We start from the raw sequence: 16,776 nt of genomic DNA on the forward strand, positions 1-16,776 counted from the left end.
AATTGGACACATATGTGTGTGAGTGTGTGAGTGTGTGTGTGTGTGTGTGTGTGTGTGTGTGTGTGTCTGTGTTTGAGGTGTGACTTTTTATATGAGCTAGCTCATAACTTAATATGGTGTAGGTTGTGACTAGAACCAACATTTTAATTAATTTTCATATCTTAGACTGTTGTGGAGTAAAGATCACTGACCCTGACTAACATCCATATTCTTTTTTTCCATGTTTTTATTAAGAAATTTTCTACTCACCCTACATACTACCCACAAATCTCACCTCCTCCCTCCTCCCTTCTCCTACCCTGCAGCCCTCTCTCTCAAGCCACTCCCACACCCCTACATCCTCTAAATCAAGGTCTCCCATGGGGAGTCAGCAGAGCCCAGCACACTGTGCTGAGGCAGGTCAAAGCCCCTCCCTGCCACACCAAGGCTGTGCAAGGTGCCACACCGCAGGCAATGGGCTCCCAAAAGCCATGCACCAGGGATGGATCCCAACACCCCGCCCCCTGCCACGCGGGTGTCCCCTAAATAGTTTGAGCTAAACAAGTCTTCTGTATCCAGACGGCCTAGTCCAATTCTAAGGAGGATGCACAGCCACTAGTCCACAGTTCATGGGTCTCCACAAGTGTGGCCAGTCATCTCTGCAAGTCTTCCCTTCATGATCTCCACATCCCCTGCCCGCAGAATCCCTCCTCTCTCCCTTCTACTGGATTCCCAGAATTTAGCCTGGCTCCCGGCTGCAGATCCCTACATCTGCCTCCATCAGTCACTGGACAAAGGCTCTATGGTGACAGTTAGGGTATTCACTAGACCGGTCACCAGAGTAGACCAGTCCAGGCACCCCCTCAATCACTGCCAGCAGTCTAAGGTGGCGTCATCCTTATGGTAAAATCCATAATCTAAGTCTGTATTTAGAAGGCTTGGTGACTCTCTACAGAAAAAAAACACTTCTCACAGAGCAGCTTAGAATATCTTTTACATGGAACCTGTGAAGACAAAGCATTCAGAAAATCAACATTCTGGTTGGCACTTGGAAGGGGGAAGCAAGGCAAGCAAGCAATTTTAGAGATCCCAAATATTTCTGTCAGCTGGGGAACTTCAGCCCCGACTGTTTTAACAGAGTTAGGTACTTTCCCAGCAGACTTTTAATGGCATGGTTAGAGAAGGAAGAATCAATTTCAGGCTAAACCAGATATGGCTGCATCTGAGAAAAGATACAGGAACCTTTGTGCTGCCAGAACATATAGATATTCTCTCAGCCATATACATTTCTCATTACTATCTCTTGATTTAGATGAGATATAAGGGTCACCCTGCCCAACCTTAATACATGGGAGGTGCTTAGTCTTACTACACCTTGATAGGCCACTTTTGTTGATACTCATTGGACATCTGCCCTTTCTTAAACAGAAAGGAAGAAGGAGTGGTTTGAGGATGGAAAAAGAGGGGAGTGGGTGGAAGGTACTAGGAGGAGAGGAGGAAGGGGAAACTGCATCCATATAAATAAATGAATATAAATTAATTAATTGATTGATTAAAAAATAATGGCTTTATTAAAGAAAACTGACAATGCTCCAGTGCGTATATAGGCAACACAACTTGGACTTGTTATTTGTTATCTTTTTTTTTTCTTGTCATTGGTGGAATTCACAAGGAAGTGTGGTGGACACGGGAAACTTCCAAATAATCAATAAAATTACTATGTTGGAAAAAAATAATTGTATTATTTAAGTTTTGTGGTTGTCAATGAAGTTGATTTCTTTTGCAACCTGACTATCAAATATGAGTATATTCTGAAGGTCTTACATTATGTTTGTTTATACTGCCTGCCACTCTTCTTTGTTTCTCACAGGTAAACATCCCATTATGCTCAGTGCTGCATTTTCTAGGAAACTTTAGGCCTCGGCTTCCATAGTGTATTCACTCTGAAGTATTGAGAAATCACAGAGTAACATACATGGAAAGTAACCACCCCTGTCAAAGTTTTGAGATAAAGTCTTTTTATGTGGTCAAGCCTGGTCTGGAATTCCCGAGTTTAAAGGACCTTCTGTTTCAGCCTCTCTGTAGCTCTGTGGATTAATGGTGTCTTCCTTCACCAAGGCTACAATAACTTGCCATTTTTCATTTGACCTGAAAAATAGTGTGGCCATATTCTAAAGGAAATAGTGCTGAAACACAGAATGGACTTCTGGAATCTGACAATCAGAATCATCTTCTTATCACAAATTACCATTGGAATTATGGGAAATTTCTCTCTTATGTTCTACTACCTTGTCCTTTACTACAGAGAATGCACATTAAAGCCCACAGATTTGATCCTTGTGAATCTAATGGCAGCCAATGTCTTGATCATTCTCTGTGTGGGAGTGCCCCAAACAATGGCAGTTTGGGGATGGAAGCAGTTCTTGAATGATTTTGGATGCAAGATTCTATTGTACATTCAAGGATTTAGTCGAAGTGTGTCCATTTGGACAACTTGCCTATTGAGTGTCTTCCAGGCAATGACTATCAGTCCCAGGAAATCGTATTGGAAGGATTGTAACATTAAAGTTGCAAGGTATATTGGCTGCTACATTGCCTTCCTCTGGGTCTTGAATATGTTGATAAATTTTATTTTCTTTAGGTATCCATTTTTCAAAATGAATAGCAAAAACATGACAAGAAAACGAGAATTTGGATTCTGCTCTATTGTAGGACATGATGAAATCAGTGACTCACTCTATGCAACGTTGGCAATGTGCCCTGAATTCTTCTTATCTCTGCTCATTGTCTGCTCCAGTGCCTCCATGATTGTCGTTCTGTACAGACACAAGCAGAGGGTTCAGCACATCTGTAGTTCTCATGGTTCCAGAAGAAACATGGTTGAGTCCAGGGCCACCCAGAATATCCTTGTCTTGGTGTCTACCTTTCTGGCTTTTTATACTCTCTCCACCATCTTGCGAACCTGCATTGCTCTTTTGTATAGTCACAATTTATGGCTGGTGAACATCACTCACCTCACTTCTCTGTCTTTTCCCTCTTTTGGACCCTTTGTTCTTAAAAGTCATTACTCCATTGTGTCCAGGTTCAGTTTGGCCTGGCTAAGAAAAAAAGTCATCTCCTAATTTTATTATAAATATGTAAAATATAACTGTTTCACATTATCAAATTGTGTACTCAATTATCAGCCTAAGAAATCAGTAAAGAACTTTAAGTAAGTAGCAACTTGTTTTCCTAAGGTTAACCAAAGTGAGTATGGGATCTTTGTCAGCTGGTTGAACTAGCAGAATACATGAGTTGTTCATACTGTGTTTGGCCCATTGTAGTCTTCAATTTTCAGACAGAAGAGTTATTCCTTTGCCTAGATGATGTGCAAAGAAGCTAGTAAACTGGCTGCAAATACATCTGTCTTTCTTATGGCTTTCATCCTATCAGGGAATCTTGACTACTTGACTGCTGCACAGACACCTTGTGAATATTGTACTCTAACTGCAAGCCAAACTGAAATCATGAATGGCCATGAACTTGTGCTTCAAGTGGCCCTTCCCATGACAGCTGCTCTAACCTGCACTGGGACCAGAAGTCTTCTTCAGTGATAATTTCCCAGATACTATGCATGTTTTAGAAAAATACTATTTGGCTGTTCTTAACCTTAACTCTTCTTAACAGTCTATAACAAAGTCTGGAAAGATGGGCATCTCCTCTAGCAACAATGGACCAAAATTGTCGTTCATATCTTTCACCTTTTATCCAAATAAATTAAAAATGAATGATGTTTTTGAGGTGTTCTTGAATTTTGTTTGCTAGGATTTTATCACCTTTTATTTAACATACATGGTTTTTCCTCATACTATGTAATCTGAATACAGTTTCCTCTCCCTTTATCCTTTCAGTGCCTCCTCACCTCATCACCCAACCAGATCTACTGACATAATGTCTCTCATTACAAAAGAACAGGCTTCTAATAGATAACTATAAAACAAAACCACCTAAAATATAATAAGTTAAAACTATCATATCAAAGACTAGCCAGCAGAAAAAAGGGGCCCCAAAAGAAGGCACAAGAATCAGACACCCACTCATTTTCATGTTCAGGAGTCCCATAAAGGTACTGAACTTAAAGTTGTCATATATGGTCAAGATCTGGAGCAGACCATGTAGGTCCTGTGATTGCTGCTCTAGTCTCTGTGAGTTCATATGCTTTGCTCAGTTGATAGAGCCTTGTGCTCCTAAGTTCTCTGTCCCTTTAGTCTCTCCCACACATCCTGCCTCCTCTTCTATGGGTTTCACTGAGCTATGAGGGGAGATATTTGATGGAGACATGTCATTCAGACCTGTGTATTCCAAGTTCTTTCTCAGTGTCTAATGTCTGGCTATGGGTCTCTCTATTTGTTCCCATTTTCTGAATGAGGAAGGAAGGAATTCTCTCTAAGATTGACTTCATGAAGCAATGATCTATGAGGAGATCAGAATATCATTAGGAGCCATTTTATTTTACTTTATATTTTAGACTTATAGTATTTAGTATTTCCCTAGGCTATCTAGATTCCTTTATTTTTGCCTTGGCAAGCACTGTCAGGTATGTGTTCAAACTCATGGACTGAGACTTCTGTAATATCAGACATCTGTTGTTTAATCCTGCAAGATTTGTACCTCAATTGCCTTATCATATTTTGCAGATAAATCAAAGGTTTTGTGATTGGTTTTGTATTTACTTTTATCTTTTGGTAGCCTGCAGAATGCCTTTTCATGTGATAGACACTAGAATATAGGGGTAAAATTTCATTGTAGGTATCAGCTGGACCACTCCATGTTCAGTGAGTTTTGGGTGTGTTGTCTTCAACAATGAAGCATTGCTGTCAGTTTGTGTAGAGCAACAGCCCAGGTTGTTTGTGTATTTCCACGGGACCCTTTTGGTTTTCATTTCAAATGAATGAAACCTAGTCCCTGTATGGGAACGTTTGCTTTGGGTCATGAGATGGTCAGTTGGGGTTCCTTCTCCCTTATCATTTGGAGAATTCATTGAGATGTGTATGAGGCATTTGAGTAATGTTTGATCTTCAAAAGTGTCCACTAGTTTTCTGTACAGTACCATAATTGAGAAATGACCTGCCAAACACAAGTCTTTGGAAGTCATTTTGTATTTGGGCCATATGTATAAAAGGAACAGTTTTTGAGGGAAGATAATGCCATAAGGAAGGAAGAAAAATGCACACAATAAAATGAAGTGAACTGGGAATCACAAGACAACAGTGGAAATGAGTTGATGAAATGTTCCCCAAAGCAAATGACAAAGACTCTATGTGTCAAGAGTATGGATTAGTGCCATAGAAGAGTTGTAAATGTCTAACACTTGAGTAATAAAGCATTTGGAGTAGAATATGAAGAACATATAGGATAATCTAAGATATTTGAGTTGTAAGGATACACAGAACAAAAGTATGGTAGACCCAGATGATTGAAAATGGTCTGAGGCCTATGAAGGAGCTTAAACTAATGAAAATATTGAGTCATTCAAAGAGTTTTCAGGGTGGAAAAGGGATGCAACAGAGACTGCTGAGGTACACTGACATGTAATGGATTTCTAAGTCACAATGATAGAAATACGGTGGCTAGAGACAGTGCTTTCACAATGAATCCATGAAGACTCTGAAACCTCCGCTAACCCTAGATATTGGTCTATAGTACAAACCACTAACTGTAATTCAGAGAGTATACAATATGAATAACATTTGCTCGGAATATAGGTCCCATGCATGCCCAGTTTTAGACACAGTAATAGCTGCCAACATGCATAAGTGTCTTCCAGATGTTGAGATCTGAATTTACAGCTGTGATGTAATGTCTGAGCCTGTCCTTGGAAGGGGCCCTACCTGATAAGACTCATTATTTTGTGTAATTCCTGTGCTATAATAAAGAAGATCTAACATTAGAGGGGTCCATGCTATGCTGAAATGTCTGGGAAACAGTGACTGACAGTCAAGATAGACAGAAGCTATAAACCTATCACTAGGATCTGTCCATTATACAAAAAACACTAAGTCTAATTAGTGCTTCCTAAACAAGCATGAGTGCAGGATCATTCACTGAGTGTAGGAAACCTACCAGTGACTACAAACTCCAAATAGAATTATTGCCCTTTCCCCAGAAGCTATCACCTACCAATAGCTCATCAGTGAAGGGTTGAGCAAGAGAAGCTTCTGCACCATATAAGCATAGAATTCTTTTAGAAATATATATTTTTACTTGATGGTTATATTTAAGTGGGCCACTATGTGTACTGTATACATGCAATTACAATGGAAACCAGCAGAGGGCAATAGATTCCCTGAAACTAGAGTTATAGATGGTTGGCACTGAAAATGAAAACGGGGTCCTCTGCAAGCGCAGCAATTGCTCTTAGCAAACATACCTCTCTCCAGCCCTATACACAGTTATTAAATAGTCTATCATTCCTCTATTCACAGATCAGTTCAGGTTATTGAATATAAATTTATATTCAATATTGTTATATAAAGAATATTTATATTCAAGTTTGTTCAATATAAAGAATATTTATATTAAATACAAATATTAAGAAAATTATATATTTATATATTCAATGTATAGGATAAGATCCAATTTTTATAAATATATCTAGCATATATTTTTTCCTGCATTATGGATCTAAGTAATGATTATATATAAATCTGTATTAGTTACATATTTTTAAATTATTCATTCATTTTTATGTGTTTGGTTCTTTTGTTTCATGTAAGTCTGTGTTGCTGGTACTCATATAGGCCAGAAAGGGTATCCGATTCCCTGGAACTGGAGTTACAGATGACTGTGAGTCATGGTGTGGGTGCTAGGAGTCAAACACAGATCATTTTTGGAAGCAGCCGGTGCTCTTAACCACTGAGCCACATCTCTAGAACTTATATTAGTTAATTTTCTATACCTGTGACAAAAATCCCTGAAAGAACAACTTGATAAATTTATTTTGGTTCTTGCTTTCATTGGGTTGGTGTAAATTTCCTTGACACACCATGCTTGTGGGGAACATCAGGACAGTAGGAGTGTGTGGTAGAGGAGTTTCCTCAGCTCTTTATAGACAGGTGATGGTAAGAAGAAGCACTGGGAACATGGTACATTGTCCAGAGTCACATCAACATTTTCCTGTTCAAGCTATGATGCAGATGCATCTCCAATATATTCTAATAGCTTCCTCCATCAGATGAGGACCAAACATTCAAAGAATGCACATGTGGGTAATGTTTAAGTTTCTTCTTTCTTTTTTTAAAATTTTCTGCTACTCCTCATGCTATCCACAGAAACCCCCTCTTCCCTCCTCCCACCCCCTAGCCTTTTTTCCCAATCCACCCCACATCCCCAAATCCCCCAAATCGAGGTCTCCCATGGGGAGTCAGCAGAGCCCAGCTTACTGAGCCTAGGCAGGTCCATGCCCCTTCCCACTGTACCAAGGTTGTGCAAGGTGTCACACCACAGGCAACAGATTCCCAGAAGCCTGCTCATGCACCAGGGACAGATCCCAATCTTCCTGCCTGGGTGCCCCCCAAACAGTTCGAGCCAAACAACCATATTCCATATCCAGAGGGCCTAGTCCAGTCCGATGGGGGCTCCACAGCCACCAGTCCACAGTTCACGGGTTTCCTCTAGTGTGGTCCATTATCTCTGCATGCCCTCCCATCATGATCTTGATGTCCCTCGCCTGCAATATCTCTCCTCATCAATTGGATTCCCAGAACTCAGGCTGGTGCCTGGCCATGGATCTCTGTATCTGCCTCCATCTGTCACTGGACGAAGGCTCTATGATGACAGCTAGGTTATTTTCTAGGCTGGTCACCAGAGTAGACTGGTCCAGGCACCCGATGGACCACTGCCAGCTGACCAATGTGGGGTCAACCTTGTGGACGCCTGAAAGCCTCACCAGCTCGCTGCCTCTTCCTATTCCCATGATGTCCTCATCTATCATGGTATCTCCCTCCCTGCCCTCCCACTCTGTCCCTGTTATAGCTTGACCCTTCCATTTCCCGATGTTCTCATCTCCCACTTCTTACCCTCTGACACCCTCCCACACCCAATCCACTCATATAGATCTCATCCACTTCTCCTTTACAGGGTCATCCACGTGTCCCTCCTAGGGTCTTTTCCTGTTAGCTAGCCTCTCTGGAGTTGTAGGTTGCAGTCTAGCCATCCCTTACCTCCTATTTAGTATCCACTTATGAGTTAGTACATACTATATTTGTCCTTCTGAGTCTGGGTTACCTCACTCAAGATGACATTTTCTAGATCCATACATTTGTCTGCAAATTTCGTGATACCATTGCTTTTTTACCAGGGAGTAGTACTCCATTGTGTATATGTGCCACATTTTCTTTATCCATTCTTCAGTTGAGGGGAATCTAGCCTGTTTCCAGGTTCTGGCTATTATGAATAATGCTGATATGAACATAGTTGAGCATGTGTCCTTGTGGTAAGATTGAGCATTCCTTGGGTATATGCCCAAGAGTGGTATAACTGGGTCTTGAGGAAGAATTATTCCCAACTTTCTGAGAAACCGCCATACTGATTTCCAGAGTGGCTCTACAAGTTTGCATTCCCACCAACAGTGGAGGAGTGTTCCCCTTGCTCCACATCCTCTCCAACAAAAGCTATCTTCAGTGTTTTTGATCTTAGCCATTCTTACAGGTGTAAGATGATACCTCAGAGTTGTTTTGATTTGCACTTCCCTGATGCCTAAGGATGTTGAACAATTCCTTAAATGTCTTTCAGCCATTTGAGATTCTTCTGTTGAGAATTCTCTGTTAAGCTCTGCAGCCCATTTTTTAATTGGATTGTTCAGTATTTTGATGACTAGCTTTTTGGGTTCTTTATATATTTTGAAGATCAGCCTTCTGTCAGATGTGGGGTTGGTGAAGATCTTTTCCCATTCTGTATTCTGTCGTTTAGTCTTATTGATCATGTCCTTTGCTCTACAAAAGCTTTTCAGTTTCAGGAAGTCCCATTTATTAATTGTTGCTCTCAGTGTCTGTGCTACTGGTGTTATATTCAGAAAGTGGTCTCCTGTGCCAATTCGTTCCAGACTAATTCCTACTTTCTCTTCTATCAAGTTCAGTGTGACTGGATTTATGTTGAGGTCTTTGATCCACTTGGACTAAAGTTTTATGCATGGTGACAGATATGGATCTATTTGCAATCTTCTGCATGTTGACATCCAGTTATGCCAGCACCATTTGTTGAAGATGCTTTTTTCCCCCATGGTATAGTTTTGGTTACTTTGTCGAAAATCATATGTTCATAGGTGTCTGGATGAATATTAGGGTCTTCTGTCAGGAGCCAAGTAGCCTAACTGATTCTCATGGGAAAAAGCTGTGTACCCAACCTTCTGTTAACAGTTTCAATAGCAACCATTTTTCAACAAGACCACAGTATGTACCTTTTGATCGACTCCCTGAAACATAATGGTTTGCTGTATGGTCCGTTGATCAGGCCCTGGAACAAAGAGACCTTTTTCCTGAACCCTACCTTACCCTAACTTCCTCCTAGTAACTTTCCATACCCCTATCTACTTCTCCTAGCTTCTAGCATGTATAATCCTAATTCCCCTTGCAATAAACGAGACCTTGAAGCAACTCAGACTGACTTTGTCTTCCTTTATGCGTCTGGTCTCCTTTCTCTCTCACCCCCATTGATCTTTCAGGAGGTGCCTCCTCGGGTCTCATCAAATAACCTGGCCTGCGGGATGGGTCAAGTGGCGCCCAATGTGGGGCTCGAGGCATGGTGACTTGCCAGATGACAGATAACAGAAGGGGCCCCGGAGAGGATCAGGGTAGAAATGCCCAGACCGCATCACTCGTGCAACGCGGGAGAGTCTTGAGGTAAGTGTGTTGTCCCATCGATCATGGGCAAAAATTTATCTAAAGAGGCTGTTTTTCTAAAGGAGATGCAAGGTAATCTTAGGGAGAGAGGAATAAGAGTTAAAAAAAAAGGATTTAATAAAATTCTTCCAATATGTGGAGGAGAAATGTCCCTGGTTAGTGATTAATGGACCAGGAATTCACCCTTTGACTTGAAACAAGGTTGGAAAAGATATTAACAAATTACTCAGAGATGGGAAAAATGTCCCTGATGCCTTTTCTTAGTTTTTATGGTGTGATTAGAGATGTTCTAAAGGAAGCAGAGGGAGATGGGCGTGTTTCACATTTACTAGCCCTTGCAGAGGATCTTCTCTCAGACTCCCCCTTCCTGATACCCGATAATGAGTCTGGAGGTGCGGCGGCCACTCCGTTAAAAAATGAAAGTAGGGCTGGAGAGATGGCTCAGAGGTTAAGAGCACTGACTGCTCTTCCAGAGGTCCTGAGTTCAATTCCCAGCAACCACATGGTGGCTCACAACCATCTGTAATGAGATCTGGTGCCCTCTTCTGGCCTGCAGTCATATATGCTGTATACGTAATAAATAAATCTTAAAAAAAAAAAAAAAGAAAGTAAAACAAAAACGGCTGCTTCTCCCCTAACGGAGGCTCAAAAGAACATCGAGATCACGGGCGACCCTGCAGCCGCCCCGGTCTCGCGTGCCCCCTCTCTTATCGATGAGCCTGTCCCTAATGAGTTAATACCCCCCCTAATAAAGCCACCCACTGCCACTCAATCTTGTAAAAAGATCTACCCTGTCATTTATAAAAATATGTCAGGTGATGAATGGCTTGACCCCTCGTCTGAAGTAAGCTTGGGAGAGGAGGCAGCACGCTATGAAAAAGAAAGATATGACCCCTCTCCTTTTACTCAGTCCCAGATTCTATTTGGTGAGAGGCGCCTTCGTTGGCCCCCCCCTGCCTCCCTATGTCCCTCCTATTCCCAACGCCCTGAAAGCCCCTACTCATAGAGAAACAGTGCTGGGACAAATGGGCTGTGCTATACCAGGAATGCAGGGTCTCTTAGAGACCAAGGAATCTTTTCTAAACCAGATCACCAATTTAAAAGATGTTCTTTCTATGGAAAGAGAGTTGAGGGATCTTGCCCAACAGATACAGGAGTTACAAGCTGACCTTAGAGGAGAGGCCAACACCACCCTTCCCAATGCCTCCGGTAATTCCCATCACTCAGACTCCCAGTCGAAGGCCAAACCAAAAGTAGAAAAAATCAAAAAGACACTGCCCACCGTTTCCCTCTCCTTCCCAGTAATGACCCGCTCTGGTACTCAGTTCCAGGATGCGGGGGGACAAGTTGACGCCACTCAAGATGATAGTGAGGACGCTGAGGGTGCAGAGCAAGGTGCCTCAGCCTCCGAAGGGGAGGAGGAAGACCTAGCAGAGGAACAGGGGGGTGGCACTAATGGCCAGGTCATATATAGAAAGCTAAAAATCAGGCATTTAAAAGATTTGCATTCAGCAGTAAAAAATTATGGTATCAACGCCCCCTTCACAATTTCAGTCCTTGAAGGGCTGGCTCAGGGGGGCAGTTTGTTGCCTCATGAATGGAACAAAGTGGTACAGTCAGTGTTAACTCGAAATCAATTTTTGACCTGGAAGGCTGAATTTATAGATAGAGCTGAAACACAGGCCGTCATAAATAAAAAGGGCTCCCAGACAGCCTCGTGGTCTTCAGATAAAATTACGGGAAGGGGCAAGTATGCCATGGAGGAAAAGCAACAAAAACTCCCAGCAGAGCTTCTGGTACAAACAGCCCAGGCAGCGATGGCTGCCTGGTGGGCTGTGCCCGCGACAGGGGCAGCCACTACTTCCCTGTCTAAGATAGTCCAAGGCAACAGTGAACCTTATGCCCAGTTTGTTGCTAGGCTACTAGAAGTGGCTTAACGAATCCTGGGAGAGGATGGGTTAGAAAATATTATGGTTAAACAATTGGCCATAGAAAATGCCAATGCAGCCTGCAGAGCAGCCTTAAGAGGCAAAACTAAGGCCATGGATCTCAATGGCATGATCAAGCTATGTAATGAGGTAGACTCCTTTGATCACAAGATCTCTAAATCCATTAGTATGGCCATAGGTGCCATGCTTCAGGCGCCCATCAGAGGGCCAAATTATGGAGTCAAGAACTGTTTCAAATGCGGGCGCCCAGGACATTTCGCCAGAGAGTGCCCTAGCACCCAAGGTGAAGGATCCTCTTTTAATAATAATCTAAACAATCCACCCCCAGGGCTCTGCCCTCGATGCAAAAGGGGGCGACATTGGGCCAAGGACTGCCGCTCCAGGACTGATATTAATGGCCAGCCATTGTCTGTGGTATCGGAAACGGAATGCGGGCCCTGTTTCGGGGCTCCACCCATCCATTACAACCCCGTGTAAACCCCAACAACCCCTTCAGCAACAATCAGGAACAAGGAACTCCACTGCCCCAGACAGCCTTGACTCAGCTTCCTCGGGCCTATCCCAAGCCACACCAGGAAGTGCAGGATTGGACCTCTGTTCCCCCACCACCCGAGTTGTAACTCCGGAAGAGGGCACGGTGATTATAGAAACTGGGGTGCTTGGCCCTCCCCTGCCTGGTATGTTCTTCCTAATTATAGGCTGAGCCTCCAGCTCACTACAAGGGCTCTCCATTGTTCCCTCCATAGTAGATGCTGATTATCAAGGAGAGATAAAATGCCTGGCCATGGCTTCTCGGGGTCCTATCACCATCCCCGCAGGCCCTTCCTCTCCCGATGGTTGGACGATTCCCCCATAAGGGCCCAAATCGTGGTCACTCAACACCAGGATCTTCAGATATATTTTGAGTACAACAATTAATGGAGGGCCGGCCTATACTCAACCTCTCCTTGGAGGGGAAGCAATTTTCGGGTATTTTGATACAGGTGCTGATGCCACCATTATTGCAAAAAAATACTGGCCTGATTCATGGCCACTGGAACCCACTGCCACACATTTAAAGGGAATAGGCCAAATCCAAAATACATTACAAAGCTCTACATTTTTTAAATGGAAAGACCCCGAGGGAAATACTGGAACAATAAGGCCCTTTATAGTTGAGGGGTTGCCAACCAACCTGTGGGGAAGAGACATTTTGACACAAATGGGGGTCATTATGATGAGTCCCAATGATAAAGTGACCCAAATGATGCTAAAGACAGGCTTTCTGCCTGGCAAAGGGTTGGGGAAGTTTGAACAAGGACGAACTCAGCCCATCATGCCCATTCCTAAGCTGGATAAAAGAGGATTGGGGACAGACCTTTTTTTCCTAAGGACCACTGTTCCTCCTGCACGCCAAGCCGATAAAATAACTTGGAAGTCAGATGATCCAGTTTGGATAGATCAGTGGTCCATGTCTCAAGAAAAGGTACAGGCTGCCCTTCAGTTGGTGCAGGAACAGTTAAAACAAGGGCATCTTGAACCTTCCACATCTCCATGGAACACTCCTATTTTTGTGATAAAGAAAAAGACTGGAAAATGGAGGCTATTGCAGGATCTCAGGGAAGTAAACAAAACCATGGTCCCCATGGGAGCGTTACAGCCTGGGTTGCCATCTCCTGTGGCCATTCCCAAAAAATATTTTAAGATAGTCATAGATATCAAAGATTGTTTTTTCTTTATCCCCCTGCATCCTCTGGATTGCAAACGCTTTGCCTTTTCTATACCTGTTGTGAATCATGTTGGGCCTAACCCTCAATTTCAATGGAGAGTATTGCCCCAAGAAATGGCCAATTCCCCTACGCTATGTCAAAAGTATGTAGCTCAGTCTATAGATCCAGTGAGGGTCCAGTACCCTTAAGTTTATATTATACATTATATGGATGATTTGTTAATAGCAGGAAAATCTGAAGAAAAAACACAAAATGTAGCTCAAAAGATAATTACCACACTTCAGGACCGAGGATTTCATATAGCTCCAGAGAAGATACAAACCCAATACCCCTTCCTGTTTTTAGGGTTCGAGTTACACCCGGACCTCCTCTATACACAAAAATTCAAATTAGAAAAGATACACTTCGTTGTCTCAATGATTTTCAAAAGCTTTTAGGGGATATCAATTGGCTGCGACCCTATTTAAAAATAACCAAGGGAGAGTTATGCTCTCTTGAGGATATCCTCAAAGGAGACTCCGACCCTCAATCCCCTAGATACCTTATGGTGGAGGCAGAGAGGGTATTACAAAAGGTTGAAACAGCCATCACTCAACAACACACGGGATATTTTGACCCAACTCTCCCATTGTATTTGATCATTTTTTCTACAGATTTTGCCCCTACAGGCCTGCTTTGGCAAGAGCCCGTACCTTTACTGTGGGTACATCTTCCTGTTACTAAAAGAAAAATCCTTTCTACTTATCCTTCCCTGTTTTGCCAATTGATAATGTTAGGAATAAAAGCTTCCACTCGATACTTTGGGCATGACCCTGATATTATTGTTATGCCATATGATAAAGAGCAACTTGAATGGTTATGCACCCGTAGTCCTGACAGGGCCATCCTTGTCTGCACCTATGAAGGGAAACTTGACACACAGATGCCCAGTAACAAACTCGTATAATTCTTCTCCCTTACTTCTTTTGTTTTTCTTAAAAATACCCGAATGGAGCCCATCCCGGACTCCCCTGTGCTTTTCATAGATGGGACAAGTAATGGTAAAGCTGCTTATGTCCTCAATGGCCAAAAGAATGTTATGACAACCCCTTTCAAGTCAGCTCACCTGGTGGAGCTATATGCTGCCCTTGCTGTCTTTAAAAGTTTTGAAGATTGCTCCTTTAATTTGTATTCAGACAGTAGATATGTGGTAGGGGCTTTACAGACTTTAGAAATGGTCCCAATAATCCAACCCATTACTCCCACCTTCCAAATGTTTTCTGAATTACAAAAATTAATCCGACAAAAGTTGCTATCCTTTTATGTTGGCCATATTCGTGCCCACACAGGCCTACCTGGACCCCTAGCTCAGGGAAATGAACTTGCCAATTCTGCTACACGTTCTATCTTGATATCTCACTTGGAACATGATCAGGTAGCAGCTGCTCGTGAGGCGCACCGCCTTCATCACCTCAATGCTCAAACTTTGACACTAAGGTTCTCAATTACTAGAGAACAGGCTAGGGAAATTGTAAAAAACTGTAAAAATTCCCTGATGCTCTTACCCGAACCTCATTATGGAGTAAACCCCAGAGGGCTTATACCTGGACAACTATGGCAGATGGATGTCACCCATGTTCCTTCTTTTGGCAAATTAAAGTTTATACATGTTACTGTAGATACCTTCAGTGGATTTATTTGTGCCTCTGCTCATAGTGGAGAAGACACCAAAGATGTTATCAATCATATGTTACATGTCTTCACAGTGCTAGGTCAGCCGAAATGTATAAAAACTGATAATGGTCCAGGATATACTAGTAGCAAATTTAGACAATTTTGTTTACAATTAGGAATTAAACACATCACTGGAATATCCTATAACCCTCAAGACCAGGGTATCGTGGAGAGAGCTCACCAAACTTTAAAAAATACTCTTAATAAACTTAGCTCACAAGAGACACTATTTCCCCTTAAGGGAAACTACAAAGCTCTGCTTTCTCATGCCCTATTTGTATTAAATTTTCTGACATTGGACGCTTTTGGAAAATCTGCAGCTGAGTGACACTGGCACCCAGAAACCAAACAAGGATATGCGCAGGCCCTTTGGAAAGATCCAATAACTGGAAAATGGGGCGGTCCTGATCCAGTTATAATCTGGGGAAAGGGGTCTGCATGTATTTATGACTCCAAGGAAAATGGGGCTCGTTGGCTACCAGAAAGACTGGTTAAGCCTTACTCTACACAGATTGCCTCCCTAGACTATGGAAAAAATAACTGTTATGTCCAGGACACAACCCTGAGACAAAAATTCTCTCTTTTTCTTTCAGAAATGCCTCCAGCTTGGAAAATAAAGAAAGCCACAGACATCTCAATGGCAAGACCTGTTCGTTACGGGCCTTGGAAAACCAACCCCTGCTTCATCGTTTGCTTACTACTCTTCCCCCTTCCCCTCTCCTGCATCTCCAAGGAAAGCCCCCATGCTATTAAAAAGCTTACCTGGCGAATTTTCACAGTAATGGGGGAGGAGGTCTGGAAGGTTACTGCAAACCATGCTCCCTATTCCTGGTGGCCATCACTCACTCTTGACTTCTGCCAGCTGGCTGCAGGATTGGATTCTTGGGATATACTTACTATTGGCCAACACTAGTTAAATGGTACAGGAGGTCAAACGATTCCAAACTGCAATCAATTTCTTCACAGTCCTAAAACTACTTGTACAAGCCCTTGTGGGACATTCCATGATAATAATCCTGCCGTGATGACTGCCCCAGGCTGTGTTAGTCCTACAGCTTGTTGTAGGTTAGCACAATCTGACTTTTATATCTGCCCTAAGGATGGTAGAAGCCAAGCCACGGCTGCCAGATGTGGGAGATTTGAGACCTTCTTTTGTACTCGAAGGGGTTGGGAAACTACAGGGGCAGCTTACTGGGAACCAACTTCATCTTGGGACCTTATTTCAGTTACAAGGGGATACAGTAAGCCTAGCACGAATAGACATTTTTGCTTTAGCTCCTATACTGGGACAGCCTATAATCCCGGGCTATCATTACCTTTAAACATAACCTTCATCCCTCAGGGTAGGGCGAATCGAGAATGGCCCTCAGGAAAAACATGGGGACTCCACTGGTATCTTGATGGCACAGATAAAGGAATCATTTTCAAGATCTTGCTAACAATAGAAAACCTGTACCCAAAGTCGGTAGGACCCAATGTAGTTCTCTGTGACCAAAAAGTTCCCTCCAATCATGAAAAGGTGCCATCACCTCCTTCCCCCTCAACTCA

General features: G+C 42.7%; 1 protein-coding gene across 1 annotated transcript; it reads left to right on the top strand.

Moving 5' to 3' along the window:
* Window positions 1-2,168: 2,168 nt before the first annotated feature.
* LOC131902574 (vomeronasal type-1 receptor 4-like) lies at window positions 2,169-3,101 on the top strand. Its single transcript, XM_059253599.1, has one exon. It carries the CDS (start codon window positions 2,178-2,180, stop codon window positions 3,099-3,101), a length of 924 nt encoding a protein of 307 aa, XP_059109582.1. The 5' UTR covers window positions 2,169-2,177.
* The last annotated feature ends 13,675 nt before the right edge of the window (window positions 3,102-16,776 follow it).

Source organism: Peromyscus eremicus, chromosome 1 (genome assembly GCF_949786415.1).
Source record: "Peromyscus eremicus chromosome 1, PerEre_H2_v1, whole genome shotgun sequence".
NCBI classification, from domain to species: Eukaryota; Metazoa; Chordata; class Mammalia; order Rodentia; family Cricetidae; genus Peromyscus; species Peromyscus eremicus.

Bases quoted from the DNA above. Each gene is read 5' to 3' on its own strand.
- LOC131902574 (XM_059253599.1), top strand. From the start codon at position 2,178: ATGGACTTCTGGAATCTGACAATCAGAATCATCTTCTTATCACAAATT.